Source organism: Limanda limanda, chromosome 8 (genome assembly GCF_963576545.1).
Source record: "Limanda limanda chromosome 8, fLimLim1.1, whole genome shotgun sequence".
NCBI lineage: Eukaryota > Metazoa > Chordata > Actinopteri > Pleuronectiformes > Pleuronectidae > Limanda > Limanda limanda.
In genome coordinates this window covers 24,922,500-24,949,939 of record NC_083643.1, presented here as the reverse complement: position 1 = coordinate 24,949,939, position 27,440 = coordinate 24,922,500, and the positions used below count along the sequence as shown (strand labels likewise).

General features: G+C 39.8%; 1 protein-coding gene across 1 annotated transcript in view; it reads left to right on the top strand.

The window, feature by feature from the left end:
* aass (aminoadipate-semialdehyde synthase) overlaps positions 1–26,390 on the top strand; it is a 33,816-nt gene extending 7,426 nt beyond the window's left edge. The window contains exons 7-24 of the mRNA XM_061076091.1: positions 65–143; positions 503–630; positions 3,432–3,580; positions 5,114–5,236; positions 6,344–6,455; positions 6,660–6,719; positions 7,886–7,953; positions 12,032–12,153; positions 13,982–14,111; positions 14,833–14,943; positions 15,559–15,667; positions 17,431–17,571; positions 17,696–17,863; positions 19,100–19,195; positions 21,579–21,694; positions 23,146–23,234; positions 23,574–23,750; positions 25,035–26,390. Coding sequence (XP_060932074.1) covers positions 65–143; positions 503–630; positions 3,432–3,580; positions 5,114–5,236; positions 6,344–6,455; positions 6,660–6,719; positions 7,886–7,953; positions 12,032–12,153; positions 13,982–14,111; positions 14,833–14,943; positions 15,559–15,667; positions 17,431–17,571; positions 17,696–17,863; positions 19,100–19,195; positions 21,579–21,694; positions 23,146–23,234; positions 23,574–23,750; positions 25,035–25,156 — 2,100 coding nt within the window. The 3' untranslated portion in view covers positions 25,157–26,390. The remainder of the gene's footprint in view (positions 1–64; positions 144–502; positions 631–3,431; positions 3,581–5,113; positions 5,237–6,343; positions 6,456–6,659; positions 6,720–7,885; positions 7,954–12,031; positions 12,154–13,981; positions 14,112–14,832; positions 14,944–15,558; positions 15,668–17,430; positions 17,572–17,695; positions 17,864–19,099; positions 19,196–21,578; positions 21,695–23,145; positions 23,235–23,573; positions 23,751–25,034) is intronic.
* The last annotated feature ends 1,050 nt before the right edge of the window (positions 26,391–27,440 follow it).

The window sequence follows — 27,440 nt, the reverse complement described above, 5'->3', positions numbered from 1 at the left end:
GAACCTTTGAGTTCCTTGAAAAAGTTCCTTGGACTAAAATGTTACGTAACTTTTTGTCCTGCAGGGAGCCCAAGACATCATCAACGAGCTTCCAGTTGAATATGTAGAACCTCATGAGTTGAAGGACGTCTCAGAGAGTGGAGGTACGTCTGTTTGATGGCAGATCACCGTAAGGGTCGGGACATCCCGTGTAGTTAACTGTCTGTATGAAATGGAAAGACTGCTGCGGTTTTTTTCCTTGGATGGAAATACTGATTTGTTGATATTTATGTTCTGCATCAGTGTGGATTATCCTAACTAAGGTCAATCGCTGTGTTTTCATCTAACACCATCATCAGGTTAGAATTTGTGCTTCAGTTAATTTATTTTAAAATGATAATTAGTACAATAATTTAACATGAATTTAGTTTTTTGTGAAGTGCTTGCTGCAAAGCTTAAATAACACAATCCATCCATCCATAAAAGATAATTTTCCGTATGCTGCTTATTGTTTTCCTGTCAGATATGTCAAGAGTTTACGCCACTGTTCTGAGTCGACACCACCACCTGATGAGGAAGAGCGACGGCATCTATGACCCATTGGAGTATGAGATCCACCCGGAGCTGTACACCTCCCACTTCAGAACCAGCGTGAGTCCACTAGCCTCTGTTAGACCACTCCCACCCCTTCAGTGATGATTGTTAAAACACTCCTCGTCCAACCTCCCTCCTGCTCCTGTCAGGCACTTATAGGCCTTGTCCTCTGGGAGTCAGCAGCCCAAAAAAAAAATACTGACTGGCAAGTTCGTGCCGGTGATTCAAAACACATGTTGCAGATTTGACACATTATTTCATTACAGTGCAGTTCAAAGTGCTTATCGATAATCAGACAAACAATATATCTATCTCTTCTACTTAAAGGGATAGTTCACCCAAAAATGATAATCCACTCATCATCTACTCACCCACATGCCAATGGAAGGGTGGATAAGTGTTTGAGTCCACAAAACACTTCTGGAGTCTCAGACACAACATGCCTCCATAATGCTCGAGTGGTGTCATCCAAGTGGCTGCAAGCCCCGACTTTCATATTCGACTTGAAACTAGGTCATTTACACAGAGTTTTATCCTAAAAGTCTGCCGATAACCTTTTTCGATGAGATGCGTTCACGGACCATCAGACATCCTAATGTCTGCTAGCTTAGCCACTTCCGGTAGACACATGTTTAATCACACCGTGCACACGCATTCCCCTGCTACAACAAGAGACGTAACGTCACACACACTAAGACGTAAAGCTGTGTTTTAACTTCATTTTTCCAGAAGAACTTCCCATTTATTCAGGTACATAATATGAATTAAGCAGGTTTTTTTATAGGTCAGTTCTAAGTCTGAGGGATTAGAAAACATCAGAGGAGCAGTGTCACTTGTTGACCAGGGGAGTCATGCGCCTCAGTGCAGAGGCATTGCTAAGGGGGGCCAGGTGGGGCCACCTTGATTCAGTAAAGGCTATATATAGAGTTTGTCCTCTTAAGCCTTACGCCGGGTTTACACCGGGCGCTGAAGCGGCGCGTAAGCGTCGCGTAAGCGCAGCGCCCTAGCGCGCCGGCGCTGGGCTGGACACACAGGACGCTGAAGCCTCGCGTAAGCGCCGCGTAGATCCCTAGTGCGCAGGCTGGTCACAAGAGACACGCTTTTCTCCGCGGCGGTCATCCTGCGATTCCTCTCCGTGATCACACATACTGCTGATATTTTTTCATTAACTGCAACGGCGTCCCAGCATTTGTCCTTTTTAATGTTGTCTTTATACAACATGTGCGGAGGATCATACAGCTCACTGTATTTCTCCATATCAATTATTAATTTAATGTCATCCTTCTTCAAGAACTTCTCCGCTGTTTGCTCCGTTCAATGTCGGGTGTCGAGGGTAAATTACGTATTCTCCACTCAAGCCTATGGGGAGAGTACCTAGACACACACCCCCCCCCCCCCTCTCTCTTTTTATCTTTATGACTGCTTGTGTGGCTGTAGTGGGGGGGCAGAGGGGGACATTTAATAATGTGATCGGTAAAATTAAAACTCCAGGACAACAGAAGGGGAATACAAACTATGGGATGCATATTTGATCATTTATATCATATAAAATATGTCATCAATATCGTTTAAAATCATTTTTCAGTGTGTTTCCTGCAGCGATACGCTCGCGTCAAGGGCAAAAAATAGACTCGATGCCGAAACGATCGCTGCACTGCGCTCGGCAGCCTTGGCGCAGCGCTGCACTTCAGCGTCTGGTGCGACCGGCACAGAGGATTATCATGAGAGTGGATGAGAGTCAGCTGTTATTTAAGGCATGGTGCTGCGCTTACGCGTCGCTTCAGCGCCCGGTGTAAACCCGGCGTTAGGTGCAGCACATATGTCTTAACTGAATGAATGTCACTTCAGTGAGCAAAACAATGACCACTTTCATAGACTAACTGTTGTAGAATGATATTTGAATTGAAAACCTTATTTTGTAAATTACGGCACAATTGTAATAACAGTTACAGTCTATCATACTTTTAACAGCACTTTCTAAATACAAACAGAGTTCATGTTTGTCTGAGTGATTTTCTTAATTGATGAAAAAGCAGGCATATGCAGTAATATAGAAAATTGTCGATGTGATACATTGAAATGCATCGAGATGCATCGTTTTGAATCGAATCGTTGACTTCTGAAAAGTAATTGAATCGTGAGGCTAGTGAAGATGCACACCTCTTATAGTGAACATCATTAGTTTCATGTCAAAATGTCAAATCTGCTGCACCAGTGTCCTAACTTACCCACAATGCCACACAGATCTGTCAGGTCTTTTAAGGTATCCTAAGCTGTTTTCAGACACTTCCTGCAGATAATGTCCAGAAAATTGAGCCCAGTCTGCCTTGCACACATGCACAACACAGCGGGAGGTTCTCTGCACAGACACTTTCACAACTGCAACAAAAACGTGTTATTCAGGTGAGAGGTGGAGCAGACGGTTGCAGCAGGAAGTGTGGTATTAAATCAGCTGAAGAGATCACAGCACACATCCCATTGACATTATTGTCAGCTCTTATCACCACAAACTCTGTTGACATCTTCATCTGTGTCACCGCTTTCTCAGCCGGAGATATTAGTTTTCTTGTTTATTTTTTCTTTTCATTTTTGCATCTGTCGGGTGGAAGAAGCGTCAACCCCCCACCCCCCCCCACCCCCCACCCCCCCCACCCACCTACTTGCTGTGAATCCAGCAGGGTTCACACATGTACCTCCTCCGTAGAAAGTGTGAAGTTCAGTATATGTCTGGAAGCAGCTTCATTCAGTCTGGCATCTGTAGTATTCATTCAGTACAATCTTATCGACCTTAAAGAGGTCCCTGCGCACATTATCCCTGTAAAAATCTTGTCTCATCTCCTATGTCATTTTGACCACAGGTGGCGCCGTACACAACCTGTCTGATCAATGGCATTTACTGGGACCCCCACACCCCACGACTGCTCAGGCGCCTGGATGCCCAGAAACTGATGCGAGCTCCCAAAACCTTGTCTGCAGCCATTGGCGGATCACCACGGCTGCCACACAAGTAAGAGTGTGGTTATGGGATGTCACCAACCACAGCATTATTCTCAAACTTACCACAACTCATGTAAGCTGTTTCATTTGTCTAGTTTCTGTCTCTGTTCATTATACTTGCAGCGTTCACTTATGTTGAAGTACATTCGGACGGATGTGTCCTTGCCTCAGACAGAACAAATGTCTCTTCACCTCTGTCTCATGGTTAAATAATGGACACTCATAGAGTCAAATGTCCCCTCTTTCTGTATAATGTGGCTGAATGGCAGCATTCAACACATTTTCCATGAGGTGAGCTGAAGTGTGCTTCCTCTCAACTTGAGCAGAAAGCATGGACACAGCAGAAAATACAACTTGCAGCATTTGGGAGTTCAAATAACAGTATTTTGAATGGGAGACTTTTGGAAGGGCCGCTATGACCTTCAACACAGGGATCCTGTGATCTGTATTTTGTTTTTACAAACAAACATAATCTTAGTAATAAATCAAGATGGCATCTCAGCAAGATTTTGTAAATCTTTTGCAAGTAACTGATATAATCTAACGCACTATTGGGTGAGTAAATGAATAAGCAGTTGCCATGAGAGACTGTAGTGACACAGGCTCACCAACACTGGTCAGCTGAAGACTGAAAAACAGTCTGATGAATGTGTATTTGTGCCGAGGCTGCAGATGGTAGAGTCGAGCTGTGTCTAACTTAAAAATGAGGAGGCGTCCTTGGGCTGTACAGGTTGTGAAGGCCAAACCAAAGTGAGAGGATCTAGCAACATAGCTGCAGTTGGACACAAAGTGAAAGTTTTATTTTAACCATCTACCAGTTGGAACCTTCATATCTCCGGGATGGCAGGACGCATTTGTCGGCTGCATTTGAAGGAGCCTCTGAAATGTCTAGCCATGCCGCTATTATGCAATCTGTCTTAAATTCAGCCTCTGAAGGATTCAGCGCCTGAATTGAGGTACCGCTTGAGAGTCTCGAGTTAACAGCATGAATCCATGGATCCAACAGTCCAGACTGCTGGTGGAGGTGTAAAAGAGTGGGGATATTTTCGACAAGCGATCCACAACATACTGAGGCATCCGCCGATCAAGGTTGACAAAGGCACTTTATTGACAAAAGGTTTAACCAAAATATTCCTGCAAACAATGACTAACATCTACTATGTGCAAAAAACTGCTTCTCCGTTCTCAAAGGTGATTCCCGAAGCCATTAATTAAAAGAGCCTCCCCCTTTACTATCAGAGGGGCGGCGTAAAATAACATTCCTACTAAATAACAAAATTCGTATTTATTGACATATTCTGCATAAGACATATAACTAATTAGAATATTGTAATTCATGAATTACAAAATGAATATGGGCTCCAACACTCTGACTCTGACCTTCTGACACACTGAGTGCTGATTGTCTGGATGAAAGTGCAGCATACTAGCTGCTGTATCGCCACAGAGGTCAAATGTCAGGTTATTATCTGGAGTCATGTTTACAGAGTGAGAGTTCAGCCTGTCGTTCTCACCTGTGGCCTCTCTCTCTCTCTTTCTGCAGGCTGCTGGCAATCTGTGATATATCAGCTGACCTGGGAGGCTCTATAGAGTTCATGACTGAATGCACCACCATTGATAGGCCTTTCTGTATGTACGACGCTGACCAGCACATAGACCACGACAGGTACAGTTCAAACTCTCCTGACCTGACTGCTCCATAGTAAGCAGGATTACGTAAAAACTAGTTAACGGATTTCCATGACAATTTGTGGAGGGGTGGGACGCAGCCAAAATAAGAACTCATTAAATTCGCAGCTGAACGTATGAGGTCTATTCGGCGTTAAAACTTTATGTAAGGAGTAAAACAACATGTTAAAGCTCTCTTATGTTAATTTAGGAGTGTTCTTTCTTTTTTGCTTCATCATGTGGCAGGACAAATTATAATATGGCAGGCAGTCACAGTCTAGATAAATAATTGGAAACACAGCTTTGAAATATTTAGATTAGCCGTGGCAGATGTATGTACTCGGAGCAACCTTCCAGTTTGTACTGTATTTCTTGTTCTTATCAGTTGACGGGTAACACAAATAGTGATATATTTGCTGTAAACTAAGTTTCTGAGATGGAGGGGATTGATCTTTGTGCCACTACTTTCACATCTTCACAAAGTTACTTAGGAGCCTGTGGCTGATTGACTGGTGGTTTAAAGGGGAAAGGGAATTTATCAGTTCGGGAAATGTCAGCCGCTGACGATTCATAACGATAATTCTCCATCAGTCTAAATTGAGAACTAACGTGTTAATGAAGTTCTCTGTGTTTGCCTCAATTACTGTTTAATTACCTCGCCAAGGAGGTTATGTTTTCATCTTGTTTGGTTATTTTGTTTGCAAATCATGCAAAAACTGCACAGATTAACACAAAACTCGCTAGAAGTATCTTGTATAAGTCAGGAAACAATTCATCAATTTTTGGAGGGGATCAGGGGATGAAGCCAGGATTATATTAAACTTGCGAGATTATAAGGGAGTTGATATTTATATGTGTGTGCAATTTGGTGCAGATCCAAATAAAAATCTGAATATAGTGAACGTATATGTGGTTTCATAATCGGATTTAATAGAGGATTTTTCAAATTCGACTCCATTGAATGTTTCACCTAGTAAACTGGGTTTAGTCTTAGTGTAATCATTATACTGTATATGTTTGATTATGGATCCAAAGACAAGCATTTTTTGCCAAGGTATGGATTATTTACAGACAGTTAATAACATTTAGTTTCTCATCTTGGCAGTGTGGAGGGAAACGGTGTCCTCATGTGCTCCATTGACAATCTTCCTGCTCAGCTCCCCATCGAAGCCACAGAGTACTTTGGAGACCGCCTCTTCCCTTACATCTGGGAGATGGTAAGATATCTCGGTTATTGGAGAGGTGAGATTCTGTCCTGCTCCGCTCTGCTTTCGGCGTCTGCCTGACGTTGGAGTTTGCTGCCGGAGAGCGTTGCAGGGGCTTTCAGGTTTTTAATGGATCAGATTAAAATCCCTGACAGGCATGATTTGTGTTTTCTGCCAGTTTCTTGTTTTGTAAATTGAGTGTTCTGTTGTCATCAGCTGCCATCAGACGCCACCAGACCTTTGGAGGAAGAAGAATTCAGCCCACAAATCAGAGACGTAAGTCTTGAAATATTTCACTGTATTTATTCTAGGTTTTTGATTTGACCACAATTTGATCTTAAACTTATATGAGACATAATATATAACAGATCAGATGACTCATAATTGAGATCTAGGAAATGTATAACCTTTACCTAATACTGATGTTTCGAATACAAGGCTCTGTGTTGTACTTTTGATACTTCTGATCCAGCCCAACAAGTTGAACTTATTGGATTGTGTTTGTGTGCACGTGCACTTTTGTTTTTCAAAGCCAAATCCTGGACTCTTCTGGAAAGGTTTTGAGTGCCATTTTATTTGATTATTACAACTTAGTTTCGGTCTGTCAATTTGGCAAACATCTATACTTCTACATTGAAAGGGTGGAGAAGGATACTTGTTGTGTGAAAAAAAAAAAATTTAAAGGGAAAAAATCCATCAAGTTCTACTGAAATCGGATCTCTACTGAAGACGGCAAATATCTTTATGGATGGCCACTGGCGTGGGTAGGATTTCTCCTGGTGCAACTGGTGATCCTTGAGTGATGGCCAGTGTGTTGGAGAGAAATTGAGTGAGAGGCAAAGAGCTCTGTCCTGCTGTTCTTTTCGATTGTCATTCGGTTTCAACTTTCAAAAAATAAACTTCCCCATAGTCTCATTTGGTCATTTTGGTTTAAAGAGGTTGGCTGCTCCCCTCATCCCCCTACATATTGTCAGCTGTGGAGAATCAATATTTCAAACCTTCTGCTGCTTGGCTCATCTCCAGGTTGGGGCTACGCCTACACCAGTTCAGCTTACATTATTAATGAAAGCGGCTGTGCAACGGCGTGTGTGCGAATGAGTTTTTACAGGGCTCAGGCTAACCCCATGACAGGTTCTGAAAACTTTTAATAGCTAAATTAATTGCAGATATAATTGAATTCGTCTTTGCCAAAAAGAATCTCCAAGAATAGTCAAGAAGTAACTTGAGAAGTGAGTGCATTGGGAGGGTTGAGCTCATCACATCCCAGTGCTCACAGGGCAGCCAAAGCATGTGTGCCATATTGTGAAGAGCATTCCTCAAGTGTCTCTGTAGAACCCGTTTAGCTTCCTTATTAACACCTCAGCTTTTCATAATGTACAACAGATTTATTTTGCACCTGTAGAAATGATGAAAGATTATAATTAATTTCTTTGCCCCTAAAGGCTGTCATCACCTCAAACGGAGCACTCACCCCAAAGTTTGAATACATTGAAAAACTTCGAGAAAGAAGGTAAGTCTTATTCCATCTGTGAGTATAGTCATAGAGTGTGACTGTAATGCTCAGTGTAGTCAGTTTATTAGTGATTTAAAATGAAGACTTTGAAGGATGCATATGATTATGTGTATGGATATCATTCAGATTTTTAAAATATTCTTTTAAATGTAAAAAAAAAATACTTTGGCATATGCCTGTTAATGCAACCAATTAATGGATGAAATGTCTAAAGATAACAAGACAGGTAATGTAAAGTTTTGCATGAACTAACGTAGCTCACCTCTGCTAACTTTCTATATTCTATCCTCTTATTAAAATGAATAGCAGCTAACTAAAAGTCTAGTAACACTTGTGCTCTGTAGCCTCCTGTTTTGCTCTGTCTCCTCCTTAACTCGTCCTCTTTTGTAGCATTACAGTTTATGATGTTTTACTGTCCTCCTGCCACCTCTGCTCTAAGCTGGACTCTTAGCGACTAACCTCACCTTGTGGTTGTTCCTGCACAGTGCTGCCCTCTGGTGTCTGCTGTGCCAACCTGCCTCTTCATTAACACCTTGCTTGGCTAGCGCGCTAATAAGCTGCTGCCGCCGGCCAACCTCAGATGCTGAAGTTTGTCCTTAGGTATCAAGGGGTAGAAACATCCCTCCGTCTCACTTCACACATAAACCGCCATCAGTCCTCGTTTATTATCCGTCTGTTTTGTTTCATAGAGTTCTGTCCTGTTTAGGACATCTTGTTAGTCGTCTTCACCACACATCAATACATGTTTTGTTCTTGTGTGTCCCATACAAAGTTTAGGTCCAACTTGTGTTTAGCTCTGCACAAAGACTGCAAACGGGGGGAACTGCAAGCCTTTTGTTGACATGCTACCTCTGCTTACATGCTAATTGTGCGTGTGTACTATCATGTTGTGTGCGCTCATGAGAACACCCTTTGTACGCTGTGTGGCTACACGGCGGTCTGCGGTCCGATCTCAGTCTTCTCAATCTGCATGCCGAAGTTATATTGTGCTAGATACTGAACCCTGAATTGCCCCCTCATAGAAAAAGTGCTGCCCATAGATGCTGTGTATAAATGAATGTGTGAATGACAACGAGCACTTTGAGTGGTCATCAACACCAAAACATTTACATACATTTACATTTGTATCGATGTACTTGGATACCATGGCTGTGCAGACTCTTGCTGCCTTCAAATGGAACTTGTGAGTTCAACCTTACGTGTTTCACTGTGTGCATGCCGTTTAAGTTGCTACTCAATGGCAACATTGATACTAATTATGAATATTACTTTGGCAGCTAGAAACAACATAGGCTAACATTTTAGCACGCTAGTTGTCGGGAAACATACGCAGGTAATGCTAAGGAATACTAACAGATGGTAGAACGTGAGTTCATGAGGAACATTGCATTTTCCGCATATGTATTAAAAAATTACAAAGAAAATTTTGAGGAAAAGATTTTAAAATATTATTTAAAATTATATATATGTCTGTTAACCTATTATACAATTAAAGTACAACTTAGTTTTAAAAACTAAAAACTTCTGTGAACTTGCCAATTCCCGAAAACATTAGCTAACATTTCAAAACTCGTGAACTTTCAGACAATCCAGAGTTGTTACCACAAGAGGGCGTTGTCCCCATCTCCCTGTGCCCGTCACTCATCACGGGAAGTGAAAAGCCCTATTCCTGTAGATTATCTGTTCAACTCCAAACCCCTGACCCAAAGCAATGCAAATGTCAAATGTGAAGCCTATAAACTGAAACAATTCACGAAATATGGGTTCCACTAACAGAGATTTCTGGAATTAGTGATTTATATTATATATGTATTGTATAGTAGCTTGTAGGTCTAGATAGATTAAAGCTGGAGCTTTGCTGGCTCAGGTAAACAAACCCTATCACCTCACCAACAGAGCGGAGGATATTCCGGGAACAGACGGGCCCTGCCACACATTCAATTATCATTCCTTTTAATGCCAACATGGAGACAGTCTTGCAGTTTATCCCTTTCCAGTTCTTGTGCTAAGCTACACTAAACGCTCCTTGGACACCACTCTGTACTGGTCACACAAAACAAATTTGTATTTTTCTCTGGCTGTGGATAAAATCTAAAATGAGAGATTTCTATACAGAATAATGCATGTTATGTATTCATGTGCAAGCAGTGGAATCCTCAGCAGCATGTTTGAAATCTGTCTTGATTAATTTCAGTTGATTGATTATTCATGTATCTTTTTCTCACAGCAATATCAGCTTATCTACAGCATCAAACATTTAAATGAGCTTGTAGAAATATATTCAGACACACTGACCCTCAATAGCAGCAGTGTTTGTTTCTTTTGATTATTAAGACTCAAGCTCAGTGTAGCTTTGCTCCTCAACAGCTTTATTAACAGCCTGTTGGGTTGTTTAAGAGTGCAGCTCATATTTAGGCCACCTCTAAGACGTGATGAGTTTTCTCCTAATTGAACCTAAGTATCATTTTTCCAGACAAGCTATGCTAACAAATCTTAATCCTTTGGATGAGGTAGGCTCCTTAAGATATGTAAACTCGGGGAGAAATCCTCCTGAGGGAATATCTCTCTTTTCTTTTTTTAATTAAGAAGATGAGGCTCGGCGGCAGGCGGGCTGCCGCTCAGCTCAGGCTGTAACTCGTGCATGCGCGGGGTGTCGCTTCCAATTAGGCCAAAGCTAATGAGTCCAGGGGTCTGACTCTTGGGAGATTTGAGGCCGGCGGTTGAGCTGGTGGTAGGATATTAATGCCACAGGTCACTCAGGGTGTTGTGTCTGCTATTGTTGTCATTGCTGTTAAAATAATCCAACATGCAAAATCACTCTTTTTAGCTGAATCCATTTGTTACGAGACGACCTTTGAGAGGTGTAATTATCATTTTCTTACCATAACTGAGGGTGATATATGTAATAGAAGCATTGGATCAAACTTCTATTCTGATTGACTCTTTAACAGTGTGTACTGCTAAAGAAAGTGACGCTGAAAGTGAATTACGTGACTCATTTAAAACGTATGTTCTCTATTATGTATCTTTGTTCAGTTTATTCAATATTTAAGAAGATCTAGATTTTAGCAGTAATAGAGTTGTTAAGAATTTTGGCTCTGACCTGTAAGATACAGTTAGATAATGTTAGATATATGGACATGTGATTTTCAGGCATTAGTTCTACATGTGCTATTCTTTTTTTTAAATAATCAATAATCTTCTGATATTGATAATTATAGTTTTTGCATTGAAAAGAAGCACTCTTTTAGTTATTTATTGATTTTATATTTTGGGGGAAGATTTCCTCTTCATGCTCTTCATCCTCTACCTCCTGTCCTCGCTTACCTTCCTCCCCTCTCCTCTTGTGTTTCAGTCCAGATCCTCATCAGTCGCACCAAACCTGTTTAATTTAGTTTTATTGTAACAATCTAACTACTTCTTTGACTTCTTACACATTTTAATATTCCAGATAAATTCTTACATGCACTAATCAGCGACCATTTAATGAAAGGTCATTTAACTTCTTTCTTTCCAGTATTGAAAGCCCAAGAAGTGTTTCAACTGTAAAAATGAAACTAATATCAAAATTGGCATTGTAGTAAACTGCCAATTTTGATTATTTTGATTTTGATATGAATTTATAATCCAGCTATCAAACAAATGATAACAACCAAACAAGTCATGATTGACCTTGAGCATGTAAGAAGGTGGTTATATTTTTAGCCATGTAAGCAGCACGGCTGTAGACATGAGAAATAGCCCAACAACTGCTCTGTTTTCCATCCTGCATCTGAAATCCCCTCTGTATTGAATAGATATTTGAACACATGGGAAAACAATTTCCCTTGTTTGGTAGAAAAATTATAGAAGTAGCTTGTGCTCTGACACAAAAATAGTTTTTATCATTAACAAAGACAGAAGATTTTACATTGTACATTTCATTTGAACATGTCTGTTTAAATATGAGTCCAGACTTTTGTGGCTCAGGACTTAACATCCAACCCTTAAGATGAATTGATGGAAACACAGTTCTTGAGCCCCACATATGTTTTTTATTATGATGTGTTTCTAACTCTGTGTGTTTGTTGTTCAGGGAGAAGGCGCAGATCCTGAACAAGACCGGGATGAAGCGAGTTCTGCTGTTAGGTTCAGGATACGTCACTGGACCCGTTGTTGAGTACCTGACTCGCAATGAGATGATCCAGGTCACTGTGGGTGAGTAGGTTTTACAAAACTATGAAAAGCAATCAGTGACACTGACACTTTAAATTCCGTAAGTATTTTTAGGCCTTTGGCAAGATTCAAACCAAACTCTCATACATAGGCTACTCTCATAGCCAGATAGACAGCTCTTGGTCTGTTGACTCTGTTTTCTGTTTGCATTCTGAAACTGTAAATGTGACCTTCAGTAATTGAGCTGTGGCAAGTAAAGACCTGGAGCCTCATTTATAAAACAGTGCGTGGGATTCATAATTAAAGTGTACGTGCGCACAAAAGCCGAAAATGGCACATTCAAAAAGAAGTGTTTGTATTTTAATCATCCAAAACTGCAGGATTATTAAATTCAGAGCAGCTGTGAATTTCAGTGAAGCTCAACTCTAAATGAATTATTTAATTGCTGTTATTTTCATACATTGCATGACGACTGTTATTAAGCAACTGACACAATTTTCTGACCCAAGATCACATCTTTTTAAAATAAAAGCTCTTTTATTTGTCCTGATATAAAGCATTACAGCAACAAAATTAAAGTTGCGCCTTTACTGTTTAGTCAAATGGTAAAAGATGTTTTTTGCTATTTGTTAATCTATAAATTCTGTTGCCATAACGGAAATCAACTTAATTAATATTGAACGTTTTGCATGTTGAAACTGCACCAATTGCTCACTCCAATCTTTAGGCCATTAACAATACACATGTGTGAAGCTGATAAACTGAACGGTTTTAGAGATCCACAGACTGAGATTTCTGGAATTAGTTGATAAATTGTTATCAACAGTGAAATCAATCACAGAGCTTTGACAATGGGATTGATATTTGTGCTACATTATAACATGAAGATGATGTCCTGACATCATGCTTCTCCTCAACCAACTGTTCAAAATAAACATTTAAGCATTTCTTTCATTGATCTTTCATAAAAAAATTAACCGTTTGCCTGAACTTTACGTATTCAAAGACAAATTGTCATCCACTACAGCACTTGCTGTAAGTAAATGGCACCTTTAGGGTGAAATAATGATTAGTTTGGGAACAACAGAGTTAAGAAACTAAGAGGCTGGAATTGTTTTTAGATTTGATGCATATCTATAAAACTAACTAACACTGTCTTCTGAAGTCATTTCTGGTCTCTGCTCTCTTAAAACTTATATAGAGTTCTTTCCTGCTGTTATTACAGACAACCAATGCAAAATACATGAAGTGATTTTAAATATATTAAATTTGAACACACAAAATGGCTCTGGTTCAGGTTGGATTTTAGTATGTGGTGTAGTTACAAATATCAGAATGAAATTGTCTTACTGCTGGAACTGAAAGCTCTGGTTTTGCTTCTGTTCCCTTGATCAGCTGCTCAAAGGTCACATTATGAAGTTCATTCACCGAGCACTCTGAGGAACATTTGACTGATTCTGGGCTGTTCCCATATTTGCTCTCAAACAGCATTAGTTCCTTGTTTCATTGATTCCAGATGAGAGATTGAGATTCTGCTTCAGGTTCACATGATTGCATCACATCGTATCGGCTGATAAGTCAGCTGCACATTCATGCTGCCAGTCTCCTGCTCTACCTCATTTCTAACCTGCTCTACTGGATTCCCAGTGGTGACTGGGAGGACACTGAAGTTCACTGAACTCACTGAACTCACTGTCATGTTCATGAGCCCAAGAGGCCTTTCTGTCTGCTATGTGCCCTACTACAGTATAACCTCTGTAATATAGTTTGTATTCAAACAATTTGCCTGCAGCTGGTGGCACTGACAGTACTAATGTACAGCACGACCAGTCAAACCTGTTTTACTAACCTTAGTGACCTTGTGTAACAGCGTCGATGCTGCTGAAGCAGGCGGAGGCGCTGGCAGCCAAATATCCCAACGTCATCCCCATCACGTTGGATGCCAGCAGCCAGGAAGGACACCTCGACTCTCTGATCAAAGATCATGACTTGGTCATCAGGTGCAGTACACACTACGGTCTCGCTGCATTACAAATGGTTTGTTCCATATGCAGACACACAAACTGTCACTAGTTTGGACCAAATCATTTTTAGGTGTTTTATTTTGGTTCTAAATCAATTATTTTCAGCTATATTGGGCTGATGGTCAACCTCTGGTTTGTAAGATACATTAGTAGACTACCAGCATTTTGTGAACATTTTATTTAACAGGTCTTATTTTTCAGATTATTTCCTGGAAGCTTTTTTTCATAATTTGTCATAATTTAGCTGTGCATTGTTATGATATTAGAAAGAAAGTTCGTAAAAAACTCAAACATAATGAACAGGAACTTAACAAATTTCGAAACTTCTATTTCCCCCAACAAGTATCGAATTGTGTACAAATAGTCCAGTAATTAACTGCTAATTACCAATAAACGTGGGGGAGATTACGAGGAGAGGTTCCAGGAAATTGTTGGAAAGTGCAGGAGCAATACAATAAGGCGCTATCAAAAGTTGTTTAGCAACCTCAGAAGTGCTTCTTGTTTTCTTCACGGCAGTAAAGTAATGCTGATATTTCTTTTATGTGCCTGTGAGGCTGTTATATTCACTGGACAGATGAAAATGGGATTAAAGTGGACATCTCTGACTGAGTTTGTCAGGCTCAGTCCTAAACTGTCCAACTAGCCTAAGCTTTCATCAGTCCACTGAAGGACCTGTTGTCTTCCCTCTGCTCCTCAGCATGCTGCCGTACACCCTCCACCCGCTCATCGCCAAACACTGCATCAAGAGGAAGGTAAACCTGGTGACTGCCAGCTACCTGAGTCCTGCCATGAAGGAGCTGCAGAGCAGGTGATCTACACCACAGACAACAATGAAACCGGGTTACTAGGAATTCATGACCATTCCATACAACTGGGCACTTGTTTCGCTGCTGTTTTCACATTTGATATATTAACTTTTTAGATGGTAGACTAAAGTAAAAACACTTTTACACAGTCCCACAACGTTAAAATATAAATTAAATGAAATAAAAAAATCCTGAAATATAAACTTAAATCACCACAAATCAAATATAATAAAACCCACATCAGAATGGGCAGGTTAAAATATGATGACTTGTCATGGACCTTATTTCATCAAAAGTCCCAAAAAGTTTATAAACCACCATATAAGAGAAAGAAATGAACTAATAACTAAACTCTTAATCAATCAATGGGGTATTAATCAATTAAATACACGTATACACACGGCAACCAAAGTCAAAGCAACTTACAATAACGACAATATGAAAACACATGTCATTCAAAATAAATAACCTTTCAAGAATGTTGAATGAACACAAGTAATGATACAATTAGGAAATAAGATACATAAAACAAATTATTTAATATATTGAAAAAACAACAGAAAAAAACATTTAAATTCCTGTTTACCAATGAATGTGTGTGTGGGTTTGTGTCTCAGTGCGGAGGAGGCGGGCGTCACCATAGTGAATGAGATGGGACTGGACCCGGGTATTGACCACATGCTGGCCATGGAGTGTATCGACAAGGCCAAAGCCGAAGGCTGCACGGTGAGTCAACACACACTCACACACACGTTTATGTGTGTGTGAGATAAGTTGTGTTTGGTTCCTGTCTAGGGCCATTTCAATTTCTGTAACATTTCTACCTTAGTACTGTTTTTCAATATTGTACATTTTTACGGATTTTAAGCACTTACTGAATTTATATCTGTGAAAGGTGATATACAAATTAACCTAAGTTACTTTGTCCCACTTTCCTTGATGTTGTGATGGCTGGAATTGCCTCTCACAGCTGGTTTTAGCCAAAATAGCTTGATCAAATAATTTGTCACCTTTAGTGGAGCCAAGGCTTGTGAAGACCATAAATCCCTCCCTTATGGCTGAAAATGCTTAGCTGTGTCCTTTAGTTTTTTTTGTAACTTATGTTGTATCAGTAATCTGCTCCTTGACGGTTCTTTTAGACAAGCTGATACTGAGGGTCCTTCGTTCCGTGTATGGTTCTGTTGCAGCTCTGCAGCAACAAGGCTCCCTCACACATTGTCCTTCTGAATGAGATTTCACTTTCTAAGGTTTTTTCTAAGCAGCTCATTCACCACAGAAATTGTCTGCGTAACGTTGTCTCTCAGAATGAGTCTTGTGAAAGCCGCTTAAAGAATATTAACTTTGTCCAAGAGCATTAGCCTTAGTTTCCAGATTTATGATGTTCGCACAACCAAACACAGGCTTGTCTTTATCGTTTCTCCACATTCTGTCTTTACTTTAGTTTTTTTTCAATATCACCATGATACTTGTCAGAGATGGCGCGTAGCAGTGATGTGTGTGATTGAGCAAATTGATTTTTTCCCCTCTCTTTATTCAAGAGCGTGGTCTTTCAGTTTGAGAGCAGGACTTGATTTCACCTTAGATTTAATTGTGCCATCGCTCAAAACACTTCGCCAACACTCAAATAGCCCCTGCTCGTGCTCAGACTAGCTCTGCTTATGCCTAAACTCTGCGCACGTGTGTGCAAAGGTGGGACGATTATATTTGTTATATCTACAGCTGTTAGTCATTTTTGAGGAATTTTGCTCAAAGAAATCAAAGCGCAGAGGAGATGTGCGGACATTTCACACACACACACAGGAGCTGGAGCTAAGGAAATATATAAGCGCAAGCAACTAAGTCTCTGAGTGCAAGTGCACAGTTTGAGAACTAGCTGTTTGAGAAGCAGGGGCTGTTTTAGAGTGAGGGCAGAAATTGAATTGAAAGCATTACAAAATGTAAATGTGAAATCTGTAACTCCTGTTTTCAAACTGACTGACCTTGCTCTTGAACAATGACCCATAAGGTGAGCTTGTTTCTGTCTTTTTAGTGGATGTCGGGTGTTTTATTTAAAAAAAAAAAAAAAAATTTGAATGTCCATGAAATAAAAAGTATCAGTGCATCAACATGTAAAACAAAGTTTGTCAATTTGTCTGTTTGGTGACATACAAATCCATAATTATATGGATGTTGGACTATCTTTGTGGTGAAGTATCCCACTCATCTGTAATTTGAATGAATTCCTAACCAAAAATGTTTTGTCAATATCAGACGTATTTTTATCTGTATTGTTCATGCTCTAATCTTGTCATATGGAGACCTGGTAGCTTACATGTCTTCATGTTAGTAGACTGACGTAAGTGACTGTCAGACCTCATCACAAGTTGCTGTTAAGCTGCTGCAGTGCAAGTAAAATACATATGGTTATTCTTTTCCTTTTTCAAGTAGTTATTTTAAACCTATTGATTGTCAGTAAACTGGAATTGAATATAAATCATTTTTTGGTTAAGGTGGAGTTCTACAGCTCGTTCTGTGGTGGTCTTCCTGCTCCGGAATGCTCAGACAATCCTCTCCGCTACAAGTTCAGCTGGAGTCCGTACGGCGTCCTCCTCAACACCATCAGCCCTGCCGTCTTCCTCAAAGACAACCAGGTACAGAGGCTTCTGTTTACCATAAAGGAATAATATGTTGTTTTTTCCTTGAATTTGCTCATAAAATTACATTTCTTCAAGTCAAGAAGAAGAAACTGAATCTGTGTTTGTTTGATTTGACCAGGAGGTGAGCATCCCGGCCGGCGGCTCTCTGATGGAATCCACCATGCCACTGGATATCTTTCCTGGTTTCAACCTGGAGGGATTTCCCAATCGTAACAGCACCATATATGCAGAGTCGTACGGCATTGAGACCGCACACACACTGATCAGAGGGACCCTGCGCTTCAAGGTACCACACACATCCATCTGTCCTCCAACAATCTAGTCCTATAGCAGCATAAGAGCTGATCCAAGACAAACCTGAACCAGTTCTAACTATAGGCTTTATCAAAAAGGAAGGCTTTAAGCCGTTTAACATAGTTTAACATAGAGAGGGAGTCTGCCTCCGATACTGGAACTGGGAGATGATTTCACAGGAGAGGAGCTTAATAGCTCCTACTCTACTTTTAGAGACTTTAATGACGTAAAGTAAGCCTGAATTCAGGGAGCGCAGTGCTCTAGTGGGGTGATATGGTAATACGGGCTCTTTAAGGTTTGACATTTGCCATATTATGAGGGGCTTTGTAGGTGAGGAGGATATTTTTATATTCTATATTTAATGTAACAGTAATCCAATGAAGTGAAGCTAATACAGGAGAAATGTGATCTCATGTTGTGGTCATGTTTGTTACGACTAGGATTTGTTGTAACATGTATGATAAGATGGGAAGTATTCAGAGGTGTCAAAAGTATTCACATCCATTACTCAAGTAGAAGTATAGATACTAGGGTTTAAAAGGATTTCTGTAGAAGTTGAAGTATCAACTCAAGCTTTTTACTTAAGTAAAAGTGTAAAAGTACAGGTTTCAAAACTACCTAAAGTATAAAAGTAAAAGTAATGTAAGGGTTTTTTTCCATTAAAGACAAACTCTTAAGCCGCGTCTCAGGGGCCTATAGTGCACTACACCACCTCCTCCAAAAAAAAACATTTTTCTAAAAGCCATTATGACTATAATGTTATATTAAAATGTTATGTTGAAAAATGTGGGATTCTGCGAGGACGTTGGCGCACGCCTCATCCCCTGCGTGCGCCACATTGATAGATAATTGCGTGAAAATGTAAGGAGTAGAAGTAAAAAGTCGTCTGAAAAATAAATACTCCAGTAAAGTATAGATACCCAAAATTTCTACTTAAGTAAGGTAACAAAGTATTTGTACTTCGGTACTTGACAGCTCTGGAAGTATTGTAATGACAGCAGTTAGTCAGGAAAAATAAAAGTTAATCACTGCAGTTATGTGTCCTTGAAAGTCCAAATAAATCCAAAACAATGTGAAAATAGAATTGGGGAAATGACTGATTTACTGTCTCAGAACAGTTTGTATGTTGAACCACAAAAATATATTCATGCATAAACCTTATTTCTCCCAGAATCTTTTGTTTCTTGTGTTCATTGTGATTCACTTGAGCTTTTGTTCTGTCCCTCAGGGCTTCTCCAAGGCCATGAGTGGTTTTGTCAAACTGGGTCTGATAAACAGCAAGCCCTGTCCCATCCTGCAGCCCACTTCATCTCCCGTTTCCTGGGTAAGAACGTCGGCTGAAGATGCTTTCAGATTTTTTTTTAAAGGGATCATGAAAACTTTTGAATAGATGGTTGAAAGGCAGCTGAGCTGTGCCTCACACATCGTTCTCCAGTCTGTCACTCACTTTTATAAAATGAGCTGTTTTGCAGCTCTTCCACTTGAAGCGTCTGACTGTGGAAGTAGGTTTGCTGAAGAGTCTATTACTGTCAATAGCTGCTTGTCAGCATCAAGGCTGCAGTGAGCCTCGGCTTTCTGACATTGATGAGTTTACAGCAGCTAACGTTTGCGGTCTTTTATCCTTCCGAGATGAAAGAGAAACACAGAGCCGCATGTTCAGAAATCAAAAGATGATGAGAAGTTTTAAACCCTGCCCCTTGTCCTTCTGAAACTCTTAATAAAATCGTTTTTATCTTCCCTTCTTTAAAAAAAAAATCTTGAACGAAGATTCAAAGAGAAATAGATAAATAATGATGGCCCACCTGCAATATTTAGCCCTGGAGCCCATTAAAGGTTCATGTAGCCATTTTTCAATGGGTCTTATCTCCGTGTTTAAAAACAGGAGCAACAGACAGTTAAGGAAATTAAGGTAATACTCACTAAAGGTAGGCTAGGAGACAGACTCTGTGCTATTGGTGGGCTAGGAGACAGACTAGGAGCTTAATATAGGCTAGGAGACAGGCTATGAGCAAAATATGGCCTAGGAGACAGACTAGGAGCTAAATATGGGCTAGGAGACAGACTGTGAGCTAAAGTTGGGCTAGGAGACAGACTCTGAGCTAAAGGTGGACTAGGATACAAACAAGGAGCTAAAGGTAGGCTAGGAGACAGACTCTGAGCTAAAGATAGGCTAGGAGACAGGCTAAGAGCTAAATATGGACTAGGAGACGGACTATGAGCTAAAGATAGGCAAGGATACAGACTAGGAGCTAAAGATGGACTAGGAGACAGACTAGGAGCTAAAGTAGGGTTAAGAGACAGACTAGGAACTAAAGGTGGGCTAGGAGACAGACTAGGAGCTAAAAATAGACTTGGAGACCGACTATGAGCTCAAGATAGGCTAGGAGACAGACAAGGAGCTAAAGATGGACTAGGAGACAGACTAGGAGCTAAAGTAGGGTTAGAAGACAGACTAGGAGCAAAAGATGGGCTAGGAGACAGACTTTGAGCTAAAGGTGGGCTAGGAGACAGACTAGGAACTAAAGGTGGGCTAGGAGACAGACCAGAAGCTAAAGATGGACTAGGAGACCGACTGGGTGCTAAATATGGACTAGGAGACGGACTAGGAGCTAAATATGGACTAGGAGACAGACTAAGCGCTAAAGTAGGGTTAGGAGACAGACTAGGAGCAAAAGATGGGCTAGAAGACAGACTCTGAGCTAAAAATGACTCGGAGACTGACTATGAGCTCAAGATGGACTAGGATACAGACTAGGTGCTAAAGTAGGGTTAGGAGACAGACTAGGAGCAAAAGATGGGCTAGGAGACATACTCTGAGCTAAAGGTGGGCTAGGAGACAGACTAGGAACTAAAGGTGGGCTAGGAGACAGACCAGGAGCTAAAGATGGACTAGGAGACCGACTAGGAGCTAAATATGGACTAGGAGACCGACTTTTAGCTAAATATGGACTAGGAGACAGACTATGAGCTAAAGATACGCAAGGATACAGACTAGGAGCTAAAGATGGACTAGGAGACAGACTAGGAGCTACAGTAGGGTTAAGAAACAGACTAGGAGCAAAATATGGGCTAGGAGACAGACTCTGGGCTAAAGGTGGGCTAGGATACAGACTAGGAAATAAAGGTGGGCTAGGAGACAGACTAGGAGCTAAAAATGGACTAGGAGACCGACTATGAGCTAAAGATAGGCTAGGAGACAGACAAGGAGCTAAAGACGGACTAGGAGACAGAGTAGGAGCTAAAGTAGGGTTAAGAGACAGACTAGGAGCTAAAGATAGGTTAGAAGACAGGCTAGGAGCTAAAGATGGGCTAGGAGACAGGCTAGGAGCTAAATATAGGCTAGGAGCTAAAGATGGGCTAGGAGACGAACTATGAGCTAAAGATGGGTTAGGAGACATGCAAGGAGCTAAAGTTGGCGAGGAGACAGACTAGAGCTAAAGATGAGCTAGAAGACCGACTATGAGCTTAAGATTGGTTAGGAGCAGTGATGCCGGTAACGCGCTACTTAGTAACGCGTTACTCTAATCTGACCCCTTTTTTCAGTAATGAGTAATCTAACGCGTTACTATTTCCAAACCAGTAATCAGATTAAAATTACTCTATTATTCTAGACTTGAGCTAAAGATGGGCTAAGAGACAGACTTGGAGCTAAAGTTGGACTAGTAGATGGACATGGTTTGTTCTTATCTGTTCTCTCGTCTCCACAGAAAGAGCTGCTCTGTAAGCAGATCGGATTGTCCTCTTCTCTGTCCCAGGCGGCCTTTGAAGAAGCCGTATATGAACACATTGAAAAGGATGATTTCAGAATGGACAGCCTGAGATGGTGAGAGATCTTATTCGACTGCCAGGATTGACACTATGTGTTTATTTTTATCAAACGTGACTCTAGTTTGAAATGGGTCGGAATATCGCTGTCAAATATCTCCACGTATATGCAAGAAAAAGTATTTACAAAGATGTTTGTGTAACTTATTTTAATTTTACAGTTTCATTTTACAGTCAATTATAATGAAACTAACTTTATATTCAATTTGTAATTTAGTACATGATATTAGTGATTTAAAGTAGTTTAACTACAGCAAAACCTGTGATATGAGACAAAAACTAAGATGGCAGCTTAACCAGGGGTTCAATTGGGTTTAATAGGCTTTTTGTCTACATCTATATTTGTTTTTTCGCAACCGCCTTATAACTGTAGTTACATGTCATAACAAACAGAAGGTGTGAAGATGACAAAATATATGTTTTATTATATTGACTTTTTTAACTATGCATAACGGAAAGTTGTAGCTGTAGATATAAGGTCAGCCTTGTCTCTATCTTTGGCAAAATACAATTAAATTAAATCCCAGAGATCATCTTATTTTATACCAGGATGGAAGCATTTGCAAATTGAACATGTTGCTGTCGTGATAATTATTATTATTATTATATTACATATGACATGATAGTTGTTATACGCTAAAACAGATCAAGTAAAAAATTGGATTCTGTTGTTTAACTTGGTTTTGGCCCCGTGTTTTGTTTTGTTTTTTAAAGGCCAGAACACAGTTAAGTGTTGGGTCCCTACTCACACTAGCAAGTGAGTTTTAAAAGTCATAAATGTCAACAATTCTTCCATAGCACTCTCTAATCAGCAGCTTGTTGGTGGGGTGAAACAATCAAATCCTACGACTAGTTTTCTGAATGTCCATTTGTCTGTGCAGCTTGGTCTGTGCAGAGGAGGTAGATGTGATGTCTCTTCAAAGTAAACATCAATAGATGGGTGGCTAAGAGCAAGGCCGAGGCTGTTCCTCTTCTCTACACTTTTCACTTCCCTCCTTAATGAGGACGCCTGAAGTGGTGTAGCATGCACACTCCTCAATTTAAATCAACCTTTCCAAGGGTGTCTTCAGATCAAGGCTCCGTGCCGTCATTGTTGTGCTGCTGCTGGCGGTGAACGGAAGAGGGCCAAGCTAACATTGAAACATAAATTCCTCTGACAGTGAAAGTGTACTGTTGGAAACATTCCATCTCCGCCTTTTAAAAGGGTAAAAAGCCAACGTGCTTACAGCTGAAATTGAATGACTTGTTCATTTATTCAATTCACCAGCAAAGCAACAACAAAAGCAACTGCTCATCTCTTTAGATTTAGCCAAGGATATGTGGGCTGTTGCAGCGCCGCCGGGGTGTTAAAGCGGAGTAATTTTCTTTTGAAGCTTTTAATACGGCTTTGTGAAGGTTATTTTATTGTGAGGAAACGTCCTGTTTTTTTCCCCGTCTCTCTGTGTTCAGGTTTGGGATGCTGAGCAACGATTCAGTGCCTCAGGCCGACAGCGTTCTGGCGTCTCTGACAAAACATCTGGAGGCCAAGCTCTCATTCAGTAAGAAACAGGCTCATTTTATTACCACAAGACAGAAGAATAAAATATGATCAGGGAATCTGCATGTCTGATTTTCTTTGAAAAAAGTCTGTTGAAGATTTAAAAAAATACTTGTATTTAATTTAAATGGTCCTAAACACTTTGTCTCTGCTGCCAGCATGTGAGTCAGTAGCCCATTAATACTAGTCTTAACTGTTCTTTTTTTGTTGATATATTGTATGAAACAAGTTTTGTTTCATTCTATATAGTATTAAGAAAGTCTTAAATAAAAATTTTGATCACTGCACAAGCCTTGATAATTCAAGTAACACAAACTTTTGCCTTCTCTCCCGTGGTCAGATAAGTGCGAGCGAGACATGATCATCTTGAGGAACGACGTGGGGGTTCGCCACCCGACTGGCGAGCTGGAGACTAAACATGTCAGCCTGGTGGTTTATGGGGACCCTAATGGTTTCTCTGCCATGGCTAAGACTGTAGGATACCCAACAGCCATCGCTGCTCGCATGGTCCTTGACGGTCAGTAAGATCACTTTGCAACATTGTTTTCTGCCTCTTACAGCCATTTAATTAAACTCTAAGTTTTGTCAAAATCTGAGAGACCAAGGCCAATCCAGCCATGTTAAAATGTTGTTTCCCATTAATTATCTAGACTGAAATGGGCCTCTATATTCAAATTTTGTCTGATAAAGTTTTACAATGAACCCAAAATTTGTTTACACCACACATACATAAGAAACCTCTAACCTAGTGTTTTGCTCTGTTGCTGCATTTTAAAGCTGTGAAAAGTGTTATTTTCAGCACCATTTGTTGTATGCCAGCTCTCGCTATCATCCAGAAAGTTTTTACTGTCCATGCAGACAGTCAGACCTCATAGTTTTAGCCTCAGCTGTGTGCTTTTTGAAAGTGGCATCAAATTCTGTTCTCTCTCTCACACAAGAACTTGTCTTTCATTCTTAAGTCCCTTTACTAGTCGCTTAAAATCTGGTGCGTTTGAGGGTAACCATTGTGCATGTGCAACTCCCGTAACCGGCTTACATTAAATTAATTCAATGGGAATCCTTGCAGAGAAAGTGTTTTGACAGACAAAGTAGATACCATCACGTTATATTAAGGAGCCTTTTGCACCAGATTTACAACATACAAACATCTGTTCTAAGACCTGCAAATTGCTTTTTTTGAGATGAGATCCCAGACCATAGATTTGTCGAATTCCGAGGAACCGAGTGTCAAATTCTTACTCCACATTTCGCAGATGAAAGAAGATTCAGATTTTAATTAGCCAAAATAAGCTGCAAGGTAGAATATATATTAAATAAAATATGTAAGTGTGAATACTTGACAAACAATGAATAGGAAAGGTAATAAGCTTTAAAAAATCGTAATTGTAAAAAGCTGTATCTGAAACCCAGATACTCTTAATTATATATATGAAGCCTATTCATTGAACATGAAAAAGATTGTGACCCTGTTTGTTGTTGGGAGCTTTAGTATTAGGGACATATTGAAGACAAACTCAATTTGAGATTTCGGATTAATGAATGAAGTTGCAATATTATGAGGATTAAGTCATAATTGAGAAGAAATTTGTAACTTTACAAGAATAAAGGATAATAAATATTTTGGCAATAAGCAGCAAGGAGGATCCCTTCTCAACAGATTTTCACTTCTTCTGGATGTAAAATATATAAGATATAATAATTTTCAACAAAAATTTGTGAAACTTGTTGCAGCTTCCTGAAAATCCTGAAATGATGTTACGGAGCTGTAAAGTGAAACTAAGTCTGTGTTGGCTCTCTGCAGGCGAAATCAACACCAAGGGTCTGGTTGCTCCGATGTCAAAGGACATCTATGGGCCGATCTTGGACCGACTGAAGCAGGAGGGACTGCGCTTCATGTCCAAAAGCACCTTGGAGGAGGAGTAGAAGTGAACGAAAGAGAACAAATAACTCCCTGTAAATCCTGTCCAGCACAAATACTTTATAAAATCCATATGCTATCTGTTGCCTTTACAACAACTTTATCAAAACATGATCTTTAGTCAAACTCACTGGCCTGCTAGGGGGTTCTAATAAGATAAATATTAGTCATTTTTTTAATATATATATAATGGTAAAAGGTGAAACATGTTTTAATAACCAAAAGTTATTTCTATTGTGTTAAAATGAAACTTTGACTATTTAGTAATCTTAATGTAAGCTTCCCTAGTTTGGCTGAATTGGCTCTGTTTCAGAGAAAAGTTCTTCTGTGAAGATGAATAAAACGTTCACTGATCAAAAAAAAGTTAGCATTAGAAATTTAAAGCATTTAAAAGAAAATACATTTACTAATTGTCAAAAGTACAACTGAAGACACTAGGTCTGCTTGGGATTTAAAACTACTTTTCCCAAAGACTAAAAATGTTGCTTTTGGCATATGTCATAAAAAAGTAATGTCATACAAAGCATACTTGTTGTCACCTATAAAAAAAAAAACAAAGCATTAAAATGTTCAGAGGGCAATGGGAGCAATGCTTCCTACTTTTTTAAACCTTGTGCAATCAAAGTTGTGTGAAGTGTCAGTGAGAAATTAACAAAGGTTGAAAAAGTTTTCCATGGTAACTGTCCTATTTTCCTGTCAACAAAATGTCTGTGCTACTACTGGTTCCTTTATGAATTAAAAAAAACAAACAAACACAGCTTGATGCTGCTCTCACTTAAAACGTATTAACTTAAACAAGAAACCACATCTTACATACAGCATGCAACCTAAGTTTCAGAGTGATGCAGTTGTTATTTTCTCACCCTCTACCCATGTTGAATGAATAGCAAATGTATTTGCACCTATGGGTTTGTTCTAAAAATGTGGTGTGGTCCGGTGCATTGTTGGCACATTTTTATACAGAGACAGCCGAAATGGGGGACTGATTAAGTGACTGACCTTCAAAAACGTATTATTAAACTTGCTATTCAAAGGTGCATCTGGAAAGTAGAAATATGCATAAACTCTGCTTGTAACAAACACTAAGGGGAAAATGCAAAAGCAGATGTTTCCTCTGCAGGTAAGTGGTCTTAGGTCTCCACATTAAGTTCCTTTTCAAACTAAAGGCATGACTAATAAAAGCCAAATACTTGCCCTTGTATGTTCCACATTAAAACTATACAACATTTCTTAATAAAATTGTTTCACAGTAACTCATTCTTCCAAAATAAAGTATGACTTCATGGTGATCCTGTCATCCCCCTTACACTACTGCATGTATCACACACATTCGAGGATTTCAGTGAGACACACCTGCAGGGGATGATAATGCAGCATCTGAATAGGACCAATCAGGTTCCTATTGACACAAAGCAGCTTCTGGTAAATTGTTTTATGGCCTAAACTGCTAGGATGCGATGGGCCAATACCTTTATTTGCATGCAACTAACCAATTCAACCATTAACTGTTGACACGGTTTGGATGCTTTCAACAGTTTGTCTGCATATTATATTCTGCATTCACAAACAAAATGATAAACCCATTTTTCTATCCAGATAATGGACTTTGGTGCCTGGACAGGTGAAAGATACATCTACATGTTAGAAGGGTAAAAAGTTAACATGGAGCCGTGGTACAACTCAACAGCAGACCCACCGTTATTATAACAATCTGCTAACATGCAATCACATCTGCTTTTTAAAGCGATTGGTAGATGGCAATCTGCTGGTTTAGTGCATGTTACACCCAAAACAAGCACCCATCACATACTGCTGCTTTAAAATTTTCTTTAGCAAAAGTGTTAACTGAAATTAATACATTTAAGCTTGTCTTGGGCTATAGGGATCTATTATGATTGACTTGGTAACTGAAACATGATCAGTAACAGCAACACTTGGCTTCTGCTGAGCTCAGAGGTCCATTTGATTTGTTGTTCAAGAGGGAATTCTGTATTTGTGTCCCCCGGACTAATGAGTATTATCTGCTGAGTAAGATTTATTTTATTTGGAGGGGGGGGTGTGGTCACATTGTAAACGTTTTTTTACATGCTTGAAACGATGTACCTGAGATATATTTTTTCAATAATATATCATATATTCCATATCTGAAGTAAATATGAGGGCCATAGTGATATTTTAAACACCAGTGTATTGTTTGATATTTTGGTTGATATGTAGGTTTGGGTCTGAGTAACAAAGACTTTTGATCACTTTTTGGTTTTGTTCTTGGAAATATTGGATTTGACGTTG